This window comes from Rhinoderma darwinii, unplaced genomic scaffold, assembly GCF_050947455.1.
Source record: "Rhinoderma darwinii isolate aRhiDar2 unplaced genomic scaffold, aRhiDar2.hap1 Scaffold_721, whole genome shotgun sequence".
In the NCBI taxonomy this organism is placed as follows: domain Eukaryota; kingdom Metazoa; phylum Chordata; class Amphibia; order Anura; family Rhinodermatidae; genus Rhinoderma; species Rhinoderma darwinii.
In genome coordinates, this window is record NW_027464282.1 from 52,279 (window position 1) to 77,900 (window position 25,622).

A 25,622-nucleotide genomic window follows, 5' to 3' on the forward strand; every position below is an offset into this window, starting at 1 on the left:
GGTCTGCGGTTGTATGTGAGTGTGTGGTTTTATGTGGGTGTGTGGATGTATGTGAGTGTGTGGTTGTATGTGAGTGTGTGGTTGTATGTGCGTGTGGGGTTCTATGTAAGTGTGTGGTTCTATGTAAGTATGTGTTTGTATGTGGGTGTGTGGTTGTATGTGGGTGAGTGATTGTATGTGAGTGTGTGGTTGTATGTGGGTGTGTGGTTGTATGTGGGTGAGTGATTGTGTGTTGTATGTGAGTGTGTGGTTGTATGTGGGTGTGTGGTTGTATGTGGGTGAGTGATTGTGTGTTGTATGTGAGTGTGTGGTTGTATGTGAGTGTGTGGTTGTGAGTGTGTGGTTGTATGCGGGTGTGTGGTTGTATGTGGGTGTGTGGGAGTGTGGTTGTATGTGGGTGTGTGGTTGTATGTGAGTGTGTGGTTGTGTGTTGTATGTAAGTGCGTGGTTGTATGTGGGAGTGTTTTTGTATGTGAGTGTGTGGTTGTATGTGAGTGTGTGGTTGTATGTGAGTGTTTGGCTGTATGTGAGTGCAGTTTTAGGTGGGTGTATGGTTATATGTGGGTGTGTGGTTGTGTGTTGTATGTGTGTGGTTGTATGTGAGTGTGTGGTTGTATGTGGGTGTGTGGTTGTATGTGGGTGTGTGGTTGTATGCGAGTGTGTGGTTGTATGTGGGAGTGTGGTTGTATGTTTGTGAATGTGTGGTTATATGTGGGTGTGTGGTTATATGTGGGAGTGTGGTTGTATGCGAGTGTGTGGTTGTATGCGGGAGTGTGGTTGTATGTGATTGTATGTTTGTGAGTGTGTGGTTGTATGCGGGTGTGTGGTTGTATGTGGGTGTGTGGTTTTATGTGGAAGTGCGGTTGTATGTGAGTGTGTGTTCTATGTGAGTGTGTGGTTGTATGGGAGTGTGTGTTTGTATGTATGGGAGTGTGTTGTATGTGGGTGTGTGGTTGTATGTGGGTGTGTGTATGTGGGAGTGTGGTTGTATGTGGGTGTGTGGTTGTATGCGAGTGTGTGGTTGTATGCGAGTATGTGGTTGTATGGAAATGTGTGTGGTTGTATGTGGGTGTGTGTGGTTGTATGTGGGAGTGTGGTTGTATGTGAGTGTGTGGTTGTATGTGGTTTTGAGGTTGTATGTGGGAGTGTGGTTGTATGTGAGTGTGTGGTTGTATGTGAGTGTGTGGTTGTATGTGGGTGTGTGTGGTTGTATGAGTGTGTGGTTATATGTGGGTGTGTGGTTGTATGTGAGTGTGTGGTTGTATGTGTGTGGGTGTGATTGTATGTGGGTGTGTGGTTGTATGCGGGTGTGTGTGGTTGTATGTATGTGAGTGTGTGGTTGTATGGAAATGTGTGTGGTTGTATGTGGGTGGGTGTGGTTGTATGTGGTAGTGAGGTTGTATGTGGGAGTGTGGTTGTATGTGAGTGTGTGGTTGTATGTGGGTGTGTATGGTTGTATGTGGGAGTGTGGTTGTATGTGAGTGTGTGGTTGTATGTGGTAGTGAGGTTGTATGTGGGAGTGTGGTTGTATGTGAGTGTGTGGTTGTATGTGGGTGGGTGTGGTTGTATGAGTGTGTGGTTGTATGTGGGTGTGTGATTGTATGTGGGTGTGTGGTTGTATGTGAGTGTGTGGTTGTATGTGGGTGGGTGTGTGGTTGTATGTGGGTGTGTGATTGTATGTGGGTGTGTGGTTGTATGCGGGTGTGTGTGGTTGTATGTATGTGAGTGTGTGGTTGTATGTGGGTGTGTGGTTGTATGTGGGTGTGTGGTTGTATGTGAGTGTGTGGTTGTATGTGGGTGTGTGGTTGTATGTGAGTGTGTGGTTGTATGTGGGTGTGTGGTTGTATGTGAGTGTGTGGTTGTATGTGAGTGTGTGGTTGTATGTGGGTGGGTGTGTGGTTGTATGTGGGTGTGTGGTTATGTGTGGGTGTGTGATTGTATGTGGGTGTGTGGTTGTATGCGGGTGTGTGTGGTTGTATGTATGTGGGTGTGTTTGTATGTCAGTTGTGTGGGATGATGAAGGCAGTAGTTGTGTGGGATGATGAGGGCAGTAGTTGTGTGGGGTGATGAGGGTGTCAGTTGTGTGGGATGATGAAGGCAGTAGTTGCGTGAGGCGATGGGGGCGGCAGTTGTGTGGGGTGATGGGGGTGTCAGTTGTGTGGGGTGATGAGGGCGTCAGTTGTGTGGGATGATGAGGGTGTTAGTTGTGTGGGATGATGAGGGTGTTAGTTGTGTGGGGTGATGAGGGTGTCAGTTGTGTGGGATGATGAGGGCAGTAGTTGTGTGGGGTGATGAGGGTGTCAGTTGTGTGAGGCGATGAGGGTGTCAGTTGTGTGGGGTGATGAGGGTGTTAGTTGTGTGGGGTGATGAGGGTGTCAGTTGTGTGGGGTGATGAGGGTGTCAGTTGTGTGGGGTGATGAGGGCAGTAGTTGTGTGGGGTGATGAGGGCAGTAGTTGTGTGGGATGATGAGGGCAGTAGTTGTGTGGGATGATGAGGGCAGTAGTGGTGTGGGATGATGAGGGCGTCAGTTGTGTGGGATGATGAGGGCAGTAGATGTGTGGGGTGATGAGGGTGTCAGTTGTGTGGGGTGATGAGGGTGTCAGTTGTGTGGGGTGATGAGGGTTTCAGTTGCGTGGGGTGATGAGGGTGTCAGTTCTGTGGGGTGATGAGGGCAGTAGTTGTGTGGGGTGATGAGGGCAGTAGTTGTGTGGGGTGATGATGGTGTCAGTTGTGTGGGGTGATGAGGGTGTTAGTTGTGTGGGGTGATGAGGGCAGTAGTTGTGTGGGGTGATGATGGTGTCATTTGTGTGGGGTGATGATGGTGTCAGTTGTGTGGGATGATGAGGGCAGTAGTTGTGTGGGGTGATGAGGGTGTCAGTTGTGTGGGGTGATGAGGGTGTCAGTTGTGTGGGATGATGATGGCAGTAGTTGTGTGGGATGATGAGGGCAGTAGTTGTATGGGATGATGAGGGCAGTAGTTGTGTGGGGTGATGAGGGTGTCAGTTGTGTGGGATGATGAGGGCAGTAGTGGTGTGGGATGATGAGGGCAGTAGTTGTGTGGGATGATGAGGGCAGTAGTGGTGTGGGATGATGAGGGCAGTAGTTGTATACAGTAGATGTGATGTGTACTATGTTATTGCTGATTCTCCTTCTCCGGGGATGATTTTCAGGAGGTGATCCAGGATTTTCAGGCTTCCGTCCTACAAGTTTCGGACTCTCCGTATGATGAACAGTAAGCTCACCCCATATCCTTCATATGTCTAATCCCCTGCACATGACAGATATAGCTCTGAACATGATGATATAATGTCTGCATATAATATACAGCCTGAATATTCCTCTCTGTAGAGTGGCTGCTCAGATGCCAACTGTCCATTACGAGCTGCCCAATGGGTACAACACAGACTACGGAGCAGAGAGACTGCGTATCCCGGAGGGACTCTTCGACCCATCCAATGTAAAGGTTTGTAATTATATTTCACCCACACGTGTAATTCAGAGGCTCCCTGTCTAATATCACACGTAATAAAGATGACACCCCCCTGGTATAATCACCCATATAATACAGACGTCCCCGTGTAATATCACACATATAATACAGACGCTCCCTGTGTAATATCACACATGTAATACAGACGTCCCTGTGTAATATCACACATGTAATACAGACGTCCCCGTGTAATATCACACATGTAATACAGACATACCCGTGTAATATCACACATATAATACAGACGCTCCCTGTGTAATATCACACATGTAATACAGACGTCCCTGTGTAATATCACACATATAATACAGACGCTCCCTGTGTAATATCACACATGTAATACAAACACTCCCCGTGTAATATCACACATATAATACAGACGCTCTCCGTGTAATATCACACATGTAATACAGACGCTCTCCGTGTAATATCACACATGTAATACAGACGTCCCCGTGTAATATCACACATATAATACAGACGCTCCCTATGTAATATCGCACATGTAATACAGACTCTCCCCGTGTAATATCACACATATAATACAGACGTCCCCGTGTAATATCACACATGTAACAGACATCCCCGTGTAATATCACCCATGTAATACAGACGTCCCCGTGTAATATCACCCATATAATACAGACATCCCCGTGTAATATCACACATATAATACAGACATCCCTGTGTAATATCACGCATGTAATACAGACGTCCCCGTGTAATATCACCCATATAATACAGACATCCCTGTGTAATATCACACATATAATACAGAAGCCACCCATGTAATATCACACATGTAATACAGACACTCCCAGTGTAATATCACACATTTAATACAGACGTCCCCGTGTAATATCACACATATTATACAGACATCCCCGTGTAATATCACACATATAATACAGACATCCCCGTGTAATATCACACATGTAATACAGACGTCCCCGTGTAATATCACACATGTAATACAGACGCTCTCCGTGTAATATCACACATGTAATACAGACGCTCTCCGTGTAATATCACACATGTAATACAGACGCTCTCCGTGTAATATCACACATGTAATACAGACACTCCACGTGTAATATCACACATGTAATACAGACATCCCTGTGTAATATCACACATGTAATACAGACGTCCCCGTGTAATATCACACATGTAATACAGACGCTCCCCAGTGTAATATCAGACATATAATACAGACATCCCAGTGTAATATCACACATGTAATACAGACATCCCCGTGTTATATCACACATGTAATACAGACGCTCCACGTGTAATATCACACATGTATTACAGACGCTGCCCCGTGTAATATCACAAATGCAATACAAACACTCTCCACGTAATAACACACATGTAATACAGACGCTCCCCCGTGTAATATCACACATGTTATACAGACGCTCCAACCCGTGTAATATAACACATGTAATACAGACGCTCCCCCGGTTAATACCACACATGTAATACAGACATCCCTGTGTAATATCACACATGTAATACAGACGTCCCTGTGTAATATCACACATGTAATACAGACATACCCGTGTAATATCACACATGTAATACAGACGTCCCTGTGTAATATCACACATGTAATACAGACGTCCCTGTGTAATATCACACATGTAATACAGACGTCCCCATGTAATATAACACATGTAATACAGACGTCCCTGTGTAATATCACACATGTAATACAGACGTCCCTGTGTAATATCACACATGTAATACAGACGTCCCTGTGTAATATCACACATGTAATACAGACATCCCTGTGTAATATCACACATATAATACAGACGTCCCCGTGTAATATCACACATATAATACAGACGTCCCTGTGTAATATCACACATGTAATACAGACGTCCCTGTGTAATATCACACATGTAATACAGACATCCCAGTGTAATATCACACATGTAATACAGACGGCCCCTGTGTAATATCACACATGTAATACAGACGCTGCCCCGTGTAATATCCGACATGTAATACAGACGCTCCCCGTGTATTATCACACATGTAATACAGACACTCCCCGTGTAATATCACACATGTAATACAGACATCCCCGTGTAATATCACACATGTAATACAGACATCCCCGTGTAATATCACACATGTAATACAGACGTCCCCGTGTAATATCACACATGTAATACAGACACTCCCAGTGTAATATCACACATGTAATACAGACGCTCCCGTGTAATATCACACATATAATACAGACATTCCCGTGTAATATCACACATGTAATACAGACGGCCCCTGTGTAATATCACACATGTAATACAGACGCTGCCCCGTGTAATATCCGACATGTAATACAGACGCTCCCCGTGTATTATCACACATGTAATACAGACACTCCCCGTGTAATATCACACATGTAATACAGACACTCCCCGTGTAATATCACACATGTAATACAGACATCCCCGTGTAATATCACACATGTAATACAGACATCCCCGTGTAATATCACACATGTAATACAGACATCCCCGTGTAATATCACACATGTAATACAGACATCCCTGTGTAATATCACACATGTAATACAGACGCTCCCCGTGTAATATCACACATGTAATACAGACGCTCCCCGTGTAATATCACACATGTAATACAGACATCCCCGTGTAATATCACACATGTAATACAGACGTCCCCATGTAATATCACACATGTAATACAGACGCTCCCCGTGTAATATCACACATGTAATACAGACATCCCTGTGTAATATCACACATGTAATACAGACGTCCCCATGTAATATCACACATGTAATACAGACGCTCCCCGTGTAATATCACACATGTAATACAGACTATCCCCGTGTAATATCACACATGTAACACAGACATCCCCGTGTAATATCACACATGTAATACAGACGTCCCTGTGTAATATCACACATGTAATACAGACTCTCCCCGTGTAATATCACACATGTAATACAGACGTCCCAGTGTAATATCACACATGTAATACAGACGTCCCCGTGTAATATCCGACATGTAATGTGCGATTAGATGGTCCCTGTTCTTCACACACCTTTATTCTATTATATTATAGGGTCTCTCTGGAAACACGATGCTGGGAGTTGGACATGTGGTCACCAGTAGTATTGGAATGTGTGATATAGACATCCGGCCTGTAAGTGTCCGACTTCCCTTTCACATTATATACAAGGCCGGGGCCACAAGAAAGGTTCATGTCACTATAAAACTCCAGACATCACAGAATCAGATCAGGAGTTATAAGCGATCAATCCTATTAAATGGTATTTCCCATTATTGCGGTCCGGTCCCATGATGCATCATGTCCTGTCATCCTGGGTGGAGCGTAGATGAAATTGTGTCAAGTGCGTTAAAGGGGAATATTCCGGTTTCAGCAAATTCATTTAACTTTTTCTATAGTTAAAAGTTCTACAATGTTCCAATATCCTTTCTGTATTCATTCCTAGTGGTTTTCAAGATCTCTGCTTGTTGTCATTCAGTAGGAACATTCATTGTTTACTTCTAGTGGGTAAAATTCTGTCCATGGTAATGTGATGGACACACAGGTGCACGGCTCGTTACATTTTCATGTGATGGACACACAGGTGCACGGCTCGTTACAGGGTCATGTGATGGACACACAGGTGCACGGCTCGTTACAGGGTCATGTGATAGACACACTGGTGCACGGCTCGTTACAGGGTCATGTGATGGACACACAGGTGCACGGCTCGTTAAAGGGTCATGTGAAGAACACACAGGTGCACGGCTCGTTACATGTTCATGTGATGGACACACAGGTGCACGGCTCGTTACAGGGTCATGTGATGGATACACAGGTGCACGGCTCGTTACATGTTCATGTGATGGACACACAGGTGCACAGCTCGTTACAGGGTCATGTGATGGATACACAGGTGCACGGCTCGTTACATGTTCATGCGATGGACACACTGGTGCACGGGTCATTACAGGGTCATGTGATGGACACACAGGTGCACGGCTTGTTACAGGGTCATGTGATGGACACACAGGTGCACGGCTCGTTACAGGGTCATGTGATGGTCACACAGGAGCACGGCTCGTTACAGGGACATGTGATGGACACACTGGTGCACAGCTCGTTACAGGGTCATGTGATGGACACACAGGTGCACGGCTCGTTACAGGGTCATGTGATGGACACACAGGTGCACGGCTCGTTACAGGGTCATGTGATGGACACACTGGTGCACGGGTCATTACAGGGTCATGTGATGGACACACAGGTGCACGGCTTGTTACAGGGTCATATGATGGACACACAGGTGCACGGCTCGTTACAGGGTCATGTGATGGACACACAGGTGCACGGCTCGTTACAGGGTCATGTGATGGACACACAGGAGCACGGCTCGTTACAGGGACATGTGATGGACACACTGGTGCACGGCTCGTTACAGGGTCATGTAATGGACACACAGGTGCACGGCTCGTTACAGGGTCATGTGATGGACACACAGGTGCACGGCTCGTTACAGGGTCATGTGATGGACACACTGGTGCACGGCTCGTTACAGGGTCATGTGATGGACACACTGGTGCACGGGTCATTACAGGGTCATGTGATGGACACACAGGTGCACGGCTTGTTACAGGGTCATATGATGGACACACAGGTGCACGGCTCGTTACAGGGTCATGTGATGGACACACAGGTGCACGGCTCGTTACAGGGTCATGTGATGGACACACAGGAGCACGGCTCGTTACAGGGACATGTGATGGACACACTGGTGCACGGCTCGTTACAGGGTCATGTAATGGACACACAGGTGCACGGCTCGTTACAGGGTCATGTGATGGACACACAGGTGCACGGCTCGTTACAGGGTCATGTGATGGACACACTGGTGCACGGCTCGTTACAGGGTCATGTGATGGACACACTGGTGCAACTATGGACAGATTCTTATCTACAGTAAGAAAACAATGAATGTTGTTATGGAATAGCAGAGATCTTGAAAACTGTGAGGAATTAATATATAAAGAATATTTGAATATTTAAAAGTTGCTCACCTTTTAGTTATACAAAAAAATTACAGTAATTTGCTAAAAGTGGACAACCCCTTTAAGTTTGTGTGGGGGAGGGGAGGTGACAACCACGATGAGCATGCTGCAGGCCATGAAGACTGATAGGCAGAGGAGTTTTGGTAAGTCCTAATTATCTAGTACCCCCCAATGTTACCTTCACAGGGTCTATATGGCAGCGTCATCGTCACTGGGGGGAACACTCTGCTCCAGGGCTTCAATGACAGGCTGAATCGGGAGCTGTCCCAGAAGACGCCGCCGGTAAGAGTAATGCTGGAAGGGTTCCCACATATTCACCAGCCGGTGTTCCCTGCAGACGAACATGAGGTGGCGCTCTTACTAATCAACGTACACACATGTCGTCCATCCTTTGCATAGAGCTCCCCCTACAGTCCTACCGTGGTGTGAGTCAAGGGGGTCACTGCTTTATTAGTTAAAGGGAAACTCCAGCAGCAGAGGTGGCTAATGACTCCTTAAATGGTCAATCAAAGGGGGAGCCCCTGGACCGCCACAATGATCTGACTGTATGGGGGAGATGTAATTAAGTTTTAATTAATAAATGGAGTAAGATGCGACAAATTAATAAATTTGTTGCATCTTCGGCTGCCTGTGCGACACGCTATAATGCATGCCACGCCCCTTGGAGCTAAGCTCCGCCCATTTGGGGGGAAACGGCCCAAAATGCCAAATTTTTTCAACTTTTTGGAAATTTGGCGTAGAAACGTTAGTAATGTTCCCCCGTTTCTATTGAGATGAGTTCCCCTTTAATTATAGCGATCTCCTCACCGCCATCTCCCTGTTCTCCACCAGAGTATGCGCCTGAAGCTCATCGCCAGTAACAGTTCCATTGAACGTCGCTTCAGCTCCTGGATCGGGGGATCTATACTAGCCTCCCTGGTGAGCTTCATCTGTTTTTTTATTATTTTCAAAATCTCTTCTTGCTTTAAGTGAATGGAAATATCCATCGTTAACATACAAAGACTGAAATCCCATCCTGACCAGTCCTGGTCACAGAACTGAGAGTTTGTTACAATGTATAAGAGTAGACAATGCTCTGTGAGCTACACACACACATCCTCACCTCCAAGCTGATAGTTCTTGCTTGCACTGATACATTGTAACAAGTCCTCTGATTTCTGAGTCCTGTGATTGTCTCCTGTGATTGATTGTCTCCTGTGATTGATTGTCTCCTGTGATCGTCTCCTGTGATTGATTGTCTCCTGTGATTGATTGTCTCCTGTGAGTGATTGATTGTCTCCTGTGATTGATTGATTGTCTCCTGTGATTGATTGTCTCCTGTGAGTGATTGATCGTCTCCTGTGATTGATTGTCTCCTGTGAGTGATTGATTGTCTCCTGTGAGTGATTGATTGTCTCCTGTGATTGTCTCCTGTGATTGATTGATTGTCTCCTGTGATCGTCTCCTGTGATTGATTGTCTCCTGTGATCGTCTCCTGTGATTGATTGTCTCCTGTGATTGATTGTCTCCTGTGAGTGATTGATTGTCTCCTGTGATTGTCTCCTGTGATTGATTGATTGATTGAGTGATTGATTGTCTCCTGTGATTGTCTCCTGTGAGTGATTGATTGTCTCCTGTGAGTGATTGTTTCCTGATATTGATTGTCTCCTGTGAGTGATTGATTGTCTCCTGTGATTGTCTCCTGTGATTGTCTCCTGTGATTGTCTCCTCTGATTGTCTCCTCTGATTGTCTCCTCTGATTGTCTCCTGTGATTGTCTCCTCTGATTGTCTCCTCTGATTGTCTCCTGTGATCGTTTCCTGTGATCGTTTCCGGCGATCGTTTCCGGCGATCGTCTCCTGGATTACATGATAATGAGCCCCTGATGACACTTCCTGTCTTTTTCTAGGGAACGTTCCAGCAGATGTGGATCTCTAAGCAGGAATATGAGGAAGGAGGGAAGCAATGTGTGGAGCGGAAGTGTCCCTGATACCCTCCCCCGCCCAGTACTGAAGGACCTCAGATACTGAGTCCATACGATCCATCCATCAGCCGGCAGAAGACGACACAACGCTCCATGTGTGATGTTCTACAGCAACTCCGAGACAATGACATCCCAGTAAATATCGTCCTCATCTTCGTTCTTTCTGTTTCTGGGAAAGCTGAGTGACAACATATTCATCCACCAATACAACGGCGGTTGTCACCCAGCTTTTCCGGAAACAGAACTAATAAGCAGCAGCAACTGGACAAAAACTCCATGTATCACACTCATCATCTATATACACGACCTGCAAATGTATCAAGTATTAAAACAACAACGATAAACGTTCAAGTGTGAGACCGAATGTCAAATAAATCACAGATCGTCAGACCTGGAGGCTGCCGGAGCTGAACTCTATCTATTATCCTCCATATCATGTGTGAGAGGTTGTCACAGCCCCGCCCCCTGTACTGACATCACTGATATATAATATAATTACATTGTGATCAGACATGAGATCCACACATCTTATATACAGTAACAGCTATTCATCTATTACTACTGACAACCAGCCTGTATATCATGTGTGAGAGGTTGTCACAGCCCCGCCCCCTGTCACTGACATCACTGATATATAATAGAATTACATGTGATCAGACATGAGATCCACACATCTTATATACAGTAACAGCTATTCATCTATTACTACTGACAACCAGCCTGTATATCATGTGTGAGAGGTTGTCACAGCCCCGCCCCCTGTCACTGACATCACTGATATATAATAGAATTACATGTGATCAGACATGAGATCCACACATCTTATATACAGTAACAGCTATTCATCTATTACTACTGACAACCAGCCTGTATATCATGTGCGAGAGGTTGTCACAGCCCCGTCCCCTGTTACTGACATCACTGATATATAATATAATTACACTGTGATCAGACATGAGATCCACACATCTTATATACAGTCACAGCTATTCCTCTATTACTACTGACAACCAGCCTGTATATCCTGTGTGAGAGGTTGTCACAGCCCCGCCCCCTGTTACTGACATCACTGATATATAATATAATTACATTGTGATCAGACATGAGATCCACACATCTTATATACAGTAACAGCTATTCATCTATTACTACTGACAACCAGCCTGTATATCATGTGTGAGAGGTTGTCACAGCCCCGCCCCCTGTTACTGACATCACTGATATATAATATAATTACATTGTGATCAGACATGAGATCCACACATCTTATATACAGTAACAGCTATTCATCTATTACTACTGACAACCAGCCTGTATATCATGTGTGAGAGGTTGTCACAGCCCCGCCCCTGTTACTGACATCACTGATATATAATATAATTACATTGTGATCAGACATGAGATCCACACATCTTATATACAGTAACAGCTATTCATCTATTACTACTGACAACTAGCCTGTATATCATGTGTGAGAGGTTGTCACAGCCCCGCCTCCTGTTACTGACATCACTGATATATAATATAATTACATTGTGATCAGACATGAGATCCACACATCTTATATACAGTAACAGCTATTCATCTATTACTACTGACATCCAGCCTGTATATCATGTGTGAGAGGTTGTCACAGCCCCGCCCCTGTTACTGACATCACTGATATATAATATAATTACATTGTGATCAGACATGAGATCCACACATCTTATATACAGTAACAGCTATTCATCTATTACTACTGACAACTAGCCTGTATATCATGTGTGAGAGGTTGTCACAGCCCCGCCTCCTGTTACTGACATCACTGATATATAATATAATTACATTGTGATCAGACATGAGATCCACACATCTTATATACAGTCACAGCTATTCATCTATTACTACTGACATCCAGCCTGTATATCATGTGTGAGAGGTTGTCACTGCCCCGCCCCCTGTTACTGACATCACTGATATAGAATATAATTACATTGTGATCAGACATGAGATCCACACATCTTATATACAGTAACAGCTATTCATCTATTACTACTGACAACCAGCCTGTATATCATGTGTGAGAGGTTGTCATAGCCCCGCCCCCTGTTACTGACATCACTGATATATAATATTATTACACTGTGATCAGACATGAGATCCACACATCTTATATACAGTAACAGCTATTCATCTATTACTACTGACAACCAGCCTGTATATCATGTGTGAGAGGTTGCCACAGCCCCGCCCCTTGTTACTGACATCTCTGAAAATAATAGTAACAGTGACTGAATAATACTGCCGTAACGTCCAATTACTACCAGAATACAATGGAAAAGTGAGTCCAGTACTAATTGGATGCAGTCAGAGGCAGAATAATCAATGACATTCGGTGACTCACAGGTGACATCTTCCCTGATAGTAGTCGTTCTCTTACCTATCTTTTCCATTTGGCACAGACCGCAATGAATACTTTTAGCTATGACTCGTTACTGCAGAGATTTCAGCCCAGACGTCTTTTTTTTCCTCGCTTTCTTGCCTTTCATGATAGCCAGAGTTGCCCCCATAGATCTATCCACAATGCACCCCACAAATTTAGCCACAGTGCCTCCCAGGACTTACAGCCACACATTTCCCTACACCAGCTATAGTGTCCCAGGTGCCAACCACAATAGTAATGATCCCAGCATGCCCGTAGTGCCAGGGCCTAATGATGCCACCGCTGCCCTTTCCTGTCACTAGAATCATAGAAGATTTATATAATATACTTAAGATTAAAGGGTAACTCCCCCCAGAACATTTTCATCATCTACTGACAGCTGCGCTATCAAAACAGGGGGATGATATTTGGGTGGCATCACCTGTGTACATGACCCTGACCTCTGGCGCCAGGAGGCTGCAGACAACACTGGCGCAGCACACTGGGCACCGGCTGTGATATCACCTGTTTATCAGGAATGAGGGGATGGCAGGCGTCAGGTTTGGAAAGTTGTGCCTCTGTCCGGGGTGGACTTTGCTTTATTTAGACATACAAGGAGAGTGAGGTGTGTGCTTCATTGCAGGAAAGTGAGGAACGAGGTGAGTGGGGGCTAATATACATCGTAAGGGTGTATATAGGTGTGTGCGTATATGTAAGCCGGGGCGGCTGGGGCATTTGCTGGGTGCTCGGTGCCAGGGGGTGCTTTAAGAAGACACTCTGGGGGCAGCAAACGTAATCTTTGCCCCAAGTGATGGAAAGTCCAAAAGTGACTGTATGTACCGTACGTATAAGAGTGTGTGTGTGTGTGTGTGTCTGTGCGTGTGTGTATATGTATGTGTAAGGGGCATACATATTATATTGCATGCCCATGGAGACCAGTGCCCCAGATCATCATTGTTACCCATAGTGACTTCCCACCAACACAGCATCTCAACGCCAGAAAGCAAGAGCGGAAGAGTCCGGCAAAGGATCGGTCTGTTCTTCTCTCCTGTTGGGAAGGGTGCAGGGCACTATATGACCGGTATGGCAGGGATATGTATGGACCAGGAGGTAAAGGAGCCCCATATTGATTTCTGCTATGGGGTCCCATCTAGGGGCGGCCGGTATGAGAAGCCTTTCTAGTCTCGTGCCAAATGTTGTGCAAATTTCTTTGGCGAACCAATAATTATTATCCCCGACAATTATCAACAATCCCCCACATTCCATCTAATAGAGGGAGGAAACATGAGCGGTTATACTGGTGAGAGATTATACTGGTGAGAGGGTTATACTGGTGAGAGGATTATACTGGTAAAAGATTATACTGGTGAGAGGGTTATACTGGTGACAGGATTATATTGGTGAGAGGTTATACTGGTGAGAGGGTTATACTGGTGAGAGATTATACTGGTGAGAGGGTTATACCGGTGAGAGATTATACCGGTGAGAGATTATACTGGTGAGAGAGTTATACTGTTGAGAGATTATACTGGTGAGAGATTATACTGGTGAGAGGGTTATACTGGTGAGAGGTTATACTGGTGAGAGGTTATACTGGTGAGAGGTTATATTGGTTAGAGGTTTATACTGGTGGGAGGATTATACTGGTGAGAGGGTTATACTGGTGAGAGGATTATACTGGTAAAAGATTATACTGGTGAGAGGGTTATACTGGTGACAGGATTATATTGGTGAGAGGTTATACTGGTGAGAGGGTTATACTGGTGAGAGATTATACTGGTGAGAGGGTTATACCGGTGAGAGATTATACCGGTGAGAGATTATACTGGTGAGAGAGTTATACTGTTGAGAGATTATACTGGTGAGAGATTATACTGGTGAGAGGGTTATACTGGTGAGAGGTTATACTGGTGAGAGGTTATACTGGTGAGAGGTTATATTGGTTAGAGGTTTATACTGGTGGGAGGATTATACTGGTGAGAGATTATACTGGTGAGAGGGTTATACTGGTGAGAGGTTTATACTGGTGAGAGGATTATACTGGTGAGAAGGTTATACTGGTGAGAGGTTATACTGGTGAGAGGTTATATTGGTTAGAGGTTTATACTGGTGAGAGATTATACTGGTGAGAGGGTTATACTGGTGAGAGGATTATACTGGTAAAAGATTATACTGGTGAGAGGGTTATACTGGTGAAAGGATTATATTGGTGAGAGGTTATACTGGTGAGAGGGTTATACTGGTGACAGGATTATACTGGTGAGAGATTATACTGGTGAGAGGATTATATTGGTGAGAGGGTTATACTGGTGAGAGGATTATATTGGTGAGAGGTTATACTGGTGAGAGGGTTATACTGGTGACAGGATTATACAGGTGAGAGGGTTATACTGGTGAGAGGATTATACTGGTGAGAGGTTATATTGGTGAGAGGTTTATATTGGTGAGAGATTATACTGGTGAGAGAGTTATACTGGTGAGAGATTATACTGGTGAGAGGGTTATACTGTTGAGAGATTATACTGGTGAGAGATTATACTGGTGAGAGTGTTATACTGGTGAGAGGTTATACTGGTGAGAGGTTATACTGGTGAGAGGTTATATTGGTGAGAGGATTATATTGGTTAGAGGTTTATACTGGTGAGAGGATTATACTGGTGAGAGGGTTATACTGGTGAGAGGATTATACTGGTGAGAAGGTTATACTGGTGAGAGGTTTATACTCGTGAGAGGATTATACTTGTGAGAGGTTTATATTGGTGACAGGATTATACTGGTGAGAGGTTTATACTCGTGAGAGGATTATATTGGTGAGAGGGTTATACTGGTGAGAGGTTTATACTGGTGAGAGGTTTATACTGGTGGGAGGTTATACTGGTGAGAGGTTTATACTGGTGAGAGGTTTATACTGGTGAGAGGATTATACTGGTGAGAGGTTTATACTCGTGAGAGGATTATACTGGTGAGAGGATTATACTGGTGAGAGGATTATACTGGTGAGAGGGTTATACTGGTGAGAGGTTTATACTGGTGAAAGGTTATACTGGTGAGAGGATTATACTGGTGAAAGGTTATACTGGTGAGAGGATTATACTGGTGAGAGGTTTATACTGGTGAGAGGGTTATACTGGTGAGCAGTTTGATTGGTGGAACCTCTACTGTAAGAGCAGTCACACTATGGAGCCTCTACTGTAAGAGCAGTCACACTATGGAACCTCTACTGTAAGAGCAGTCACACTATGGAACCTCTACTGTAAGATCAGTCACACTATGGAACCTCTACTGTAAGAGAAGTCACACTATGGAACCTCTACTGTAAGATCAGTCACACTATGGAGCCTCTACTGTAAGAGCAGTCACTATGGAGCTTCTACTGTAAGAGCAGTCACACTATGGAGCCTCTACTGTAAGAGCAGTCACACTATGGAACCTCTACTGTAAGAGCAGTCACACTATGGAACCTCTACTGTAAGAGCAGTCACACTATGGAACCTCTACTGTAAGAGCAGTCACACTATGGACCCTCTACTGTAAGAGCAGTCACACTATGGAACCTCTACTGTAAGAGCAGTCACACTATGGACCCTCTACTGTAAGAGCAGTCACACTATGGAGCCTCTACTGTAAGATCAGTCACACTATGAAACCTCTACTGTAAGAGCAGTGACACTATGGAACCTCTACTGTAAGAGCAGTCACACTATGGAGCCTCTACTGTAAGAGCAGTCACACTATGGAACCTCTACTGTAAGAGCAGTCACACTATGGAACCTCTACTGTAAGATCAGTCACACTATGGAGCCTCTACTGTAAGAGCAGTCACACTATGGAACCTCTACTGTAAGATCAGTCACACTATGGAGCCTCTACTGTAAGATCAGTCACACTATGGAGCTTCTACTGTAAGAGCAGTCACACTATGGAACCTCTACTGTAAGAGCAGTCACACTATGGAACCTCTACTGTAAGATCAGTCACACTATGGAGCTTCTACTGTAAGAGCAGTCACACTATGGAACCTCTACTGTAAGAGCAGTCACACTATGGAGCCTCTGCTGTAAGATCAGTCACACTATGGAACCTCTACTGTAAGAGCAGTCACACTATGGAACCTATACTATAAGAGCAGTCACACTATGGAACCTCTACTGTAAGAGCAGTCACACTATGGAGCCTCTACTGTAAGATCAGTCACACTATGGACCCTCTACTGTAAGATCAGTCACACTATGGAGCCTCTACTGTAAGAGCAGTCACACTATGGAACCTCTACTGTAAGAGCAGTCACTCTATAGACCCTCTACTGTAAGAACAGTCACACTATGGAGCCTCTACTGTAAGAGCAGTCACACTATGGAGCTTCTACTGTAAGAGCAGTCACACTATGGAACCTCTACTGTAAGAGCAGTCACACTATGGAACCTATACTGTAAGAGCAGTCACACTATGGAACCTCTACTGTAAGAGCAGTCACACTATGGAGCCTCTACTGTAAGAGCAGTCACACTATGGAACCTCTACTGTAAGATCAGTCACACTATGGACCCTCTACTGTAAGATCAGTCACACTATGGACCCTCTACTGTAAGATCAGTCACACCATGGAACCTCTACTGTAAGAGCAGTCACACTATGGAACCTCTACTGTAAGAGCAGTCACACTATGGAACCCTCTACTGTAAGATCAGTCACACTATGGACCCTCTACTGTAAGATCAGTCACACCATGGAACCTCTACTGTAAGAGCGGTCACACTATGGAACCTCTACTATAAGAGCAGTCACACTATGGAACCTCTACTGTAAGAGCAGTCACACTATGGAGCCTCTACTGTAAGATCAGTCACACTATGGACCCTCTACTGTAAGATCAGTCACACTATGGAACCTCTACTGTAAGAGCAGTCACACTATGGAGCCTCTACTGTAAGAGCAGTCACTCTATGGAACCTCTACTGTAAGAGCAGTCACACTATGGAACCTCTACTGTAAGAGCAGTCACTCTATGGAACCTCTACTGTAAGATCAGACACACTATGGAGCCTCTACTGTAAGAGCAGTCACACTATGGAACCTCTACTGTAAGATCAGTCACACTATGGAACCTCTACTGTGAGAGCAGTCACACTATGGAGCCTCTACTGTAAGAGCAGTCGCACTATGGACCCTCTACTGTAAGAACAGTCACACTATGGAGCCTCTACTGTAAGAGCAGTCACACTATGGAGCTTCTACTGTAAGAGCAGTCACACTATGGAACCTCTACTGTGAGAGCAGTCACACTATGGAACCTATACTGTAAGAGCAGTCACACTATGGAACCTCTACTGTAAGATCAGTCACACTATGGAGCCTCTACTGTAAGAGCAGTCACACTATGGAGCCTCTACTGTAAGATCAGTCACACTATGGACCCTCTACTGTAAGAGCAGTCACACTGTGGAACCTCTACTGTAAGATCAGTCACACTATGGAACCTCTACTGTAAGAGCAGTTACACTATGGAGCCTCTACTGTAAGATCAGTCACACTATGGAACCTCTACTGTAAGAGCAGTTACACTATGGAACCTCTACCGTAAGATCAGTCACACTATGGAGCCTCTACTGTAAGAGCAGTCACACTATGGAACCTCTACTGTAAGATCAGTTACACTATGGAACCTCTACTGTAAGAGCAGTCACACTATGGAACCTCTACTGTAAGAGCAGTCACACTATGGAGCCTCTACTGTAAGATCAGTCACACCAGTGGCGGACACAGACTGCAAAAGGCCCCTGTGCAGATAATGTGCCAGGGCCCCCCCGCCCCCCCCCCCAATACCGACAAAGTTACCTAAACATATATATGCATATAAAAATAAACCTTACTAATAAAAATTATGAAGGAAGATTTATATTGTACATTTTATTACCAGTTTAGAACACAAGTAACACATTTTTTTCCGGGTTAAATTCTTATCTAAACTAAGTCCCTAAATGTGGGCAAAGAAAATGAAAAACCTATACTCACCTCCTCCGGCGCCTCCGTTCCCCCTCCGCAGCCCCTATCCCTTTCTGTGTTTACAAAGCTGCTGTGGTGACGCGCGGTCGATGGCACATGACCGCTGCAGCCAATCAATGCCCTCAACAGCGATTTGCTGTGGAACTACTGTCCTCAGCAGCACACCAATGAGGAGTTATTGGCAGCAGCGGTCACGTGCCATCGGCAGCGCGTCACCAGTGCAGCCTTGTACACTTGTAACACAGACCGAGACAGGAGGATGGGGGCTGCGGCGGGTGAACGGAGGCGAGGGAGGAGGTGAGTATAGTTTTTTTATTTTCTTTGCCCACATTTTCTTTGCCCAGCTACTGTCCACGGGGGGCCCGCTGATGGGCTCGCAGCTACTGTCCACGGGCCTCTGTCTCAGTCCTCAGCATCGCGCAGCTGAGAACTGAGTCGGCCAGCAGAGGAACGGGCCCCCTTCCCACGCGGGGCCCTTGTGCAGCTGCACCGGCTGCACATGCGGTATGTCCGCCCCTGAGTCACACTATGGACCCTCTACTGTAAGATCAGTCACACTATGGAGCCTCTACTGTAAGAGCAGTCACACTATGGAACCTCTACTGTAAGATCAGTTACACTATGGAACCTCTACTGTAAGAGCAGTCACACTATGGAACCTCTACTGTAAGAGCAGTCACACTATGGAACCTCTACTGTAAGAGCAGTCACACTATGGAGCCTCTACTGTAAGAGCAGTCACACTATGGACCCTCTACTGTAAGAGCAGTCACACTATGGACCCTCTACTGTAAGAGCAGTCACACTATGGACCCTCTACTGTAAGAGCAGTCACACTATGGAACCTCTACTGTAAGAGCAGTCACACTATGGAACCTCTACTGTAAGAGCAGTCACACTATGGAGCCTCTACTGTAAGAGCAGTCACACTATGGAACCTCTACTGTAAGAGCAGTCACACTATGGAACCTCTACTGTAAGATCAGTCACACTATGGAACCTCTACTGTAAGAGCAGTCACACTATGGAACCTCTACTGTAAGAGCAGTCACACTATGGAGCCTCTACTGTAAGAGCAGTCACACTATGGAACCTCTACTGTAAGATCAGTCACACTATGGAACCTCTACTGTAAGAGCAGTCACACTATGGAACCTCTACTGTAAGATCAGTCACACTATGGAACCTCTACTGTAAGAGCAGTCACACTATGGAACCTCTACTGTAAGAGAAGTCACACTATGGAGCCTCTACTGTAAGAGCAGTCACACTATGGAACCTCTACTCTAAGATCAGTCACACTATGGAACCTCTACTGTAAGAGCAGTCACACTATGGAACCTCTACTGTAAGAGCAGTCACACTATGGAGCCTCTACTGTAAGATCAGTCACACTATGGACCCTCTACTGTAAGATCAGTCACACTATGGAACCTCTACTGTAAGATCAGTCACACTATGGAGCCTCTACTGTAAGAGCAGTCACACTATGGAACCTCTACTGTAAGAGCAGTCACACTATGGAACCTCTACTGTAAGAGCAGTCACACTATGGAGCCTCTACTGTAAGAGCAGTCACACTATGGAACCTCTACTGTAAGAGCGGTCACACTATGGAGCCTCTACTGTAAGATCAGTCACACTATGGAACCTGTACTGTAAGATCAGTCACACTATGGAGCCTCTACTGTAATAGCAGTCACACTATGGAACCTCTACTGTAAGAGCAGTCACACTATGGAGCCTCTACTGTAAGAGCAGTCACACTATGGAACCACTACTGTAAGATCAATCACACTATGGAACCTCTACTGTAAGATCAGTCACACTATGGAACCTCTACTGTAAGATCAGTCACACTATGGAACCTGTACTGTAAGATCAGTCACACTATGGAGCCTCTACTGTAAGAGCAGTCACACTATAGAACCTCTACTGTAAGATCAGTCACACTATGGAACCTGTACTGTAAGATCAGTCACACTATGGAGCCTCTACTGTAAGAGCAGTCACACTATGGAGCCTCTACTGTAAGAGCAGTCACACTATAGAACCTCTACTGTAAGATCAGTCACACTATGGAACCTCTACTGTAAGAGCAGTCACACTATGGAGCCTCTACTGTAAGATCAGTCACACTATGGAACCTCTACTGTAAGAGCAGTCACACTATGGACCCTCTACTGTAAGATCAGTCACACTATGGAGCTTCTACTGTAAGATCAGTCACACTATGGAACCTCTACTGTAAGAGCAGTCACACTATGGACCCTCTACTGTAAGAGCAGTCACACTATGGAGCCTCTACTGTAAGAGCAGTCACACTATGGACCCTCTACTGTAAGAGCAGTCACACTATGGAACCTCTACTGTAAGATCAATCACACTATGGAGCCTCTACTGTAAGAGCAGTCACACTATGGACCCTCTACTGTAAGAGCAGTCACACTATGGAACCTCTACTGTAAGATCAGTCACACTATGGAACCTCTACTGTAAGAGCAGTCACACTATGGAGCCTCTACTGTAAGATCAGTCACACTATGGAGCCTCTACTGTAAGAGCAGTCACACTATGGAGCCTCTACTGTAAGAGCAGTCACACTATGGACCCTCTACTGTAAGATCAGTCATACTATGGAACCTCTACTGTAAGAGCGGTCACACTATGGAGCCTCTACTGTAAGAGCAGTCACACTATGGACCCTCTACTGTAAGAACAGTCACACTATGGACCCTCTACTGTAAGAGCAGTCACACTATGGAACCTCTACTGTAAGATCAGTCACACTATGGAACCTCTACTGTAAGAGCAGTCACACTATGGAACCTCTACTGTAAGATCAGTCACACTATGAAGCCCTTTGGCATATGACATTGTAGGGATTTGGAGTGTTTCTTGTCTTGTGTAGCGGATGCTTCAGTGCGGCTTGGATCCAGAGATTTTTGCCTCTTACATAAGGATATTTTGCAGGTACCGCATGAGGGTTGTTGTTCCTCCGCTGTAATAACCTTACATGATAACAGGTAGGAGAGATGACTGTATATTGTGGACTCCCTGCACCTCTCACTGTATTTCCAGTTATTTTCTACTTACTAGGTTCTGGGGTGTGGGTGTTACCCCATCGCAGTGCCACATTAAACACATTTGGAGGACAGATAGTCTTATCATAGGCGTGTCACCGGAGCCGCACCTCTGATCATAGGCGAGTAGCCGCTTCAATAAAATATCCCGCCATCTCACAATGTACTTTCAAATTCTAAAAATCCTTCATGTTTTACTTAGAACTTCCCGGCACCAAAATGTGTGTCACTAGGTAATCACTCTCATACAAGATATCATATATTGCAGAGGATGGGTGTGGTTGTTGTGGGGGGTCATTCACTCATAATTTATCTGGCTGAGGTGACTTGTGGGGGAAGGACAGGTTCTTTGGGGTGATGGTGCCGCCAACCACCCTGAACATCCTCACTGCATTATAAAGATATAACGAGAGGGAGATAAGCAGCTAAAAATGTATCTGGTAACGCTTATCTCATGGATGAACAAAGAATAAGTGTTCAGTTTGAACTTATTAAACCTTGTTGTCCTTAAGAGCAGAAGTTCTGATGCAGTGAGAGGTGGACAGGTCCTCACCCTTATGATGGCCATCACTAGCCCTGGGGCTGGTCCTGTGCCCTGTGGCTTTCTGGAATCCCCTATTTTGTGGGTTCAGAAGGACGTGGAATGAAGGACCAGCAGTGATCCCTGAGTAGTTACCATCCTTCTCCATTATCAGGTTACCTCCTACCATGGCTGATCTATGGCAGGAACATCTATCCCCCCTCCCTGCCGCATGCTCCTATATATATACATACAATATGTGACGCCCTAGATGGTGCCAGGGCAAATACTAAACCTGGTGGCTTGTATGGAGGGCACCACTAATGAGCTGCCAGAGCTGAGCACCAAACACATACATCCTGCTGTAATCACTGACCACTGTTCACACAGGAGGTCCGGCATGGAGCAGGAGGCAACATGGTGCATCACCTCCAACTTAGAGGTCAAGCCGTGGAAGCGGGAATAGCTTTCAATAACCTTGTGCCGTGTCCAGCCCTTAAATATCATCAGTTTTTTTCTGCTACCGCCACCATGCTAGCTGATACAACCACTGACACCACCATGATAGATGATACCACCACTGACACCACCATGACAGCTGATACCACCACTGACACCACCATGACAGCTGATACCACCACTGACACCACCATGATAGCTGATACCACCACTGAAACCACCATGATAGCTGATACCACCACTGACACCACCATGATAGCTGATACCACCACTGACACCACCATGATAGCTGATACCACCACTGACACCACCATGATAGCTGATACCACCACTGACACCACCATGATAGCTGATACCACCACTGACACCACCATGATAGCTGATACCACCACTGACACCACCATGATAGATGATACCACCACTGACACCACCATGATAGCTGATACCACCACTGACACCACCATGATAGCTGATACCACCACTGAAACCACCATGATAGCTGATACCACCACTGACACCACCATGATAGCTGATACCACCACTGACACCACCATGATAGCTGATACCACCACTGAAACCACCATGATAGCTGATACCACCACTGACACCACCATGATAGCTGATACCACCACTGACACCACCATGATAGCTGATACCACCACTGACACCACCATGATAGATGATACCACCACTGACACCACCATGATAGATGATACCACCACTGACACCACCATGACAGCTGATACCACCACTGACACCACCATGATAGCTGATACCACCACTGAAACCACCATGATAGCTGATACCACCACTGACACCACCACAACAGCTGATACCACCACTGACACCACCATAATAGCTGATACCACCACTGACACCACCATGATAGCTGATACCACCACTGACAACACCATGATAGCTGATACCACCACTGACACCACCATGATAGCTGATACCACCACTGACACCACCATGATAGCTGATACCACCACTAACACCACCATGATAGCTGATACCACCGCTAACACCACCACAACAGCTGATACCACCACTGACACCACCATGATAGCTGATACCACCACTGACACCACCATGATAGCTGATACCACCACTGACACCACCATGACAGCTAATACCACTACTTTCCCACTACTGTGTTAGTAGTTACCACCACTTTCAGAGCATCGGCTGAGTCTTTATTGCACTGAAATGCAGCAATATCTCCTCTTTCAGCTCAGGGGCTGGCGTAGCTGGCACATGGCAGAAGTAGTGGTTCTGAGCACACTGGCACCAAATGCTGGTTAATGTTATAATTGGTATTCGTACATGTTTGATTGCTGCTGTTGGCTCCTGGTCCCTGTGGTTGGGGTGAACATCTGCTGGGCGGGCTCTACATGTGGGACACTCAGATATGTGACATTTTTCTGTTACTCTTGGCAGGTCATGATATGGAATCAGTGCGAAAGATATTCCACGCAGCGGTGAGTGCATGTCCCCTCTACTCTATATAAGATACATGTATATAATGACCCCCCCCCCCTGTCACTGGGATCATGTTACTTATTACCTGTATATTATATGTGTCCATATCCTGCTGTATATATGATACATGTATATAATGACCCCCCCCTGTCACTGGGATCATGTTACTTATTACCTGTATATTATATGTGTCCATATCCTGCTGTATATATGATACATGTATATAATGACCCCCCCCCCCTGTCACTGGGATCATGTTACTTATTACCTGTATATTATATGTGTCCATATCCTGCTGTATATATGATACATGTATATAATGACCCCCCCCCTGTCACTGGGATCATGTTACTTATTACCTGTATATTATATGTGTCCATATCCTGCTGTATATATGATACATGTATATAATGACCCCCCCCCCCTGTCACTGGGATCATGTTACTTATTACCTGTATATTATATGTGTCCATATCCTGCTGTATATATGATACATGTATATAATGACCCCCCCCCCCTGTCACTGGGATCATGTTACTTATTACCTGTATATTATATGTGTCCATATCCTGCTGTATATATGATACATGTATATAATGACCCCCCCCCCTGTCACTGGGATCATGTTACTTATTACCTGTATATTATATGTGTCCATATCCTGCTGTATATATGATACATGTATATAATGACCCCCCCCCCCTGTCACTGAGATCATGTTACTTATTACCTGTATATTATATGTGTCCATATCCTGCTGTATATATGATACATGTATATAATGACCCCCCCCCTGTCACTGGGATCATGTTACTTATTACCTGTATATTATATGTGTCCATATCCTGCTGTATATATGATACATGTATATAATGACCCCCCCCCTGTCACTGGGATCATGTTACTTATTACCTGTATATTATATGTGTCCATATCCTGCTGTATATATGATACATGTATATAATGACCCCCCCCCCTGTCACTGGGATCATGTTACTTATTACCTGTATATTATATGTGTCCATATCCTGCTGTATATATGATACATGTATATAATGACCCCCCCCTGTCACTGGGATCATGTTACTTATTACCTGTATATTATATGTGTCCATATCCTGCTGTATATATGATACA

The 25,622-nt window shown here is 45.1% G+C and overlaps 1 protein-coding gene across 1 annotated transcript in view; it reads left to right on the forward strand.

The window, feature by feature from the left end:
• The window catches only part of LOC142729568 (actin-like protein 6B), an 11,756-nt gene extending 871 nt beyond the window's left edge, over nucleotides 1-10,885 (forward strand). Inside the window, exons 2-7 of the mRNA XM_075849253.1 lie at nucleotides 3,172-3,233; nucleotides 3,350-3,464; nucleotides 6,600-6,680; nucleotides 8,759-8,854; nucleotides 9,404-9,490; nucleotides 10,460-10,885. Coding sequence (XP_075705368.1) covers nucleotides 3,172-3,233; nucleotides 3,350-3,464; nucleotides 6,600-6,680; nucleotides 8,759-8,854; nucleotides 9,404-9,490; nucleotides 10,460-10,540 — 522 coding nt within the window. The 3' untranslated portion in view covers nucleotides 10,541-10,885. The remainder of the gene's footprint in view (nucleotides 1-3,171; nucleotides 3,234-3,349; nucleotides 3,465-6,599; nucleotides 6,681-8,758; nucleotides 8,855-9,403; nucleotides 9,491-10,459) is intronic.
• Nucleotides 10,886-25,622: the final 14,737 nt, after the last annotated feature.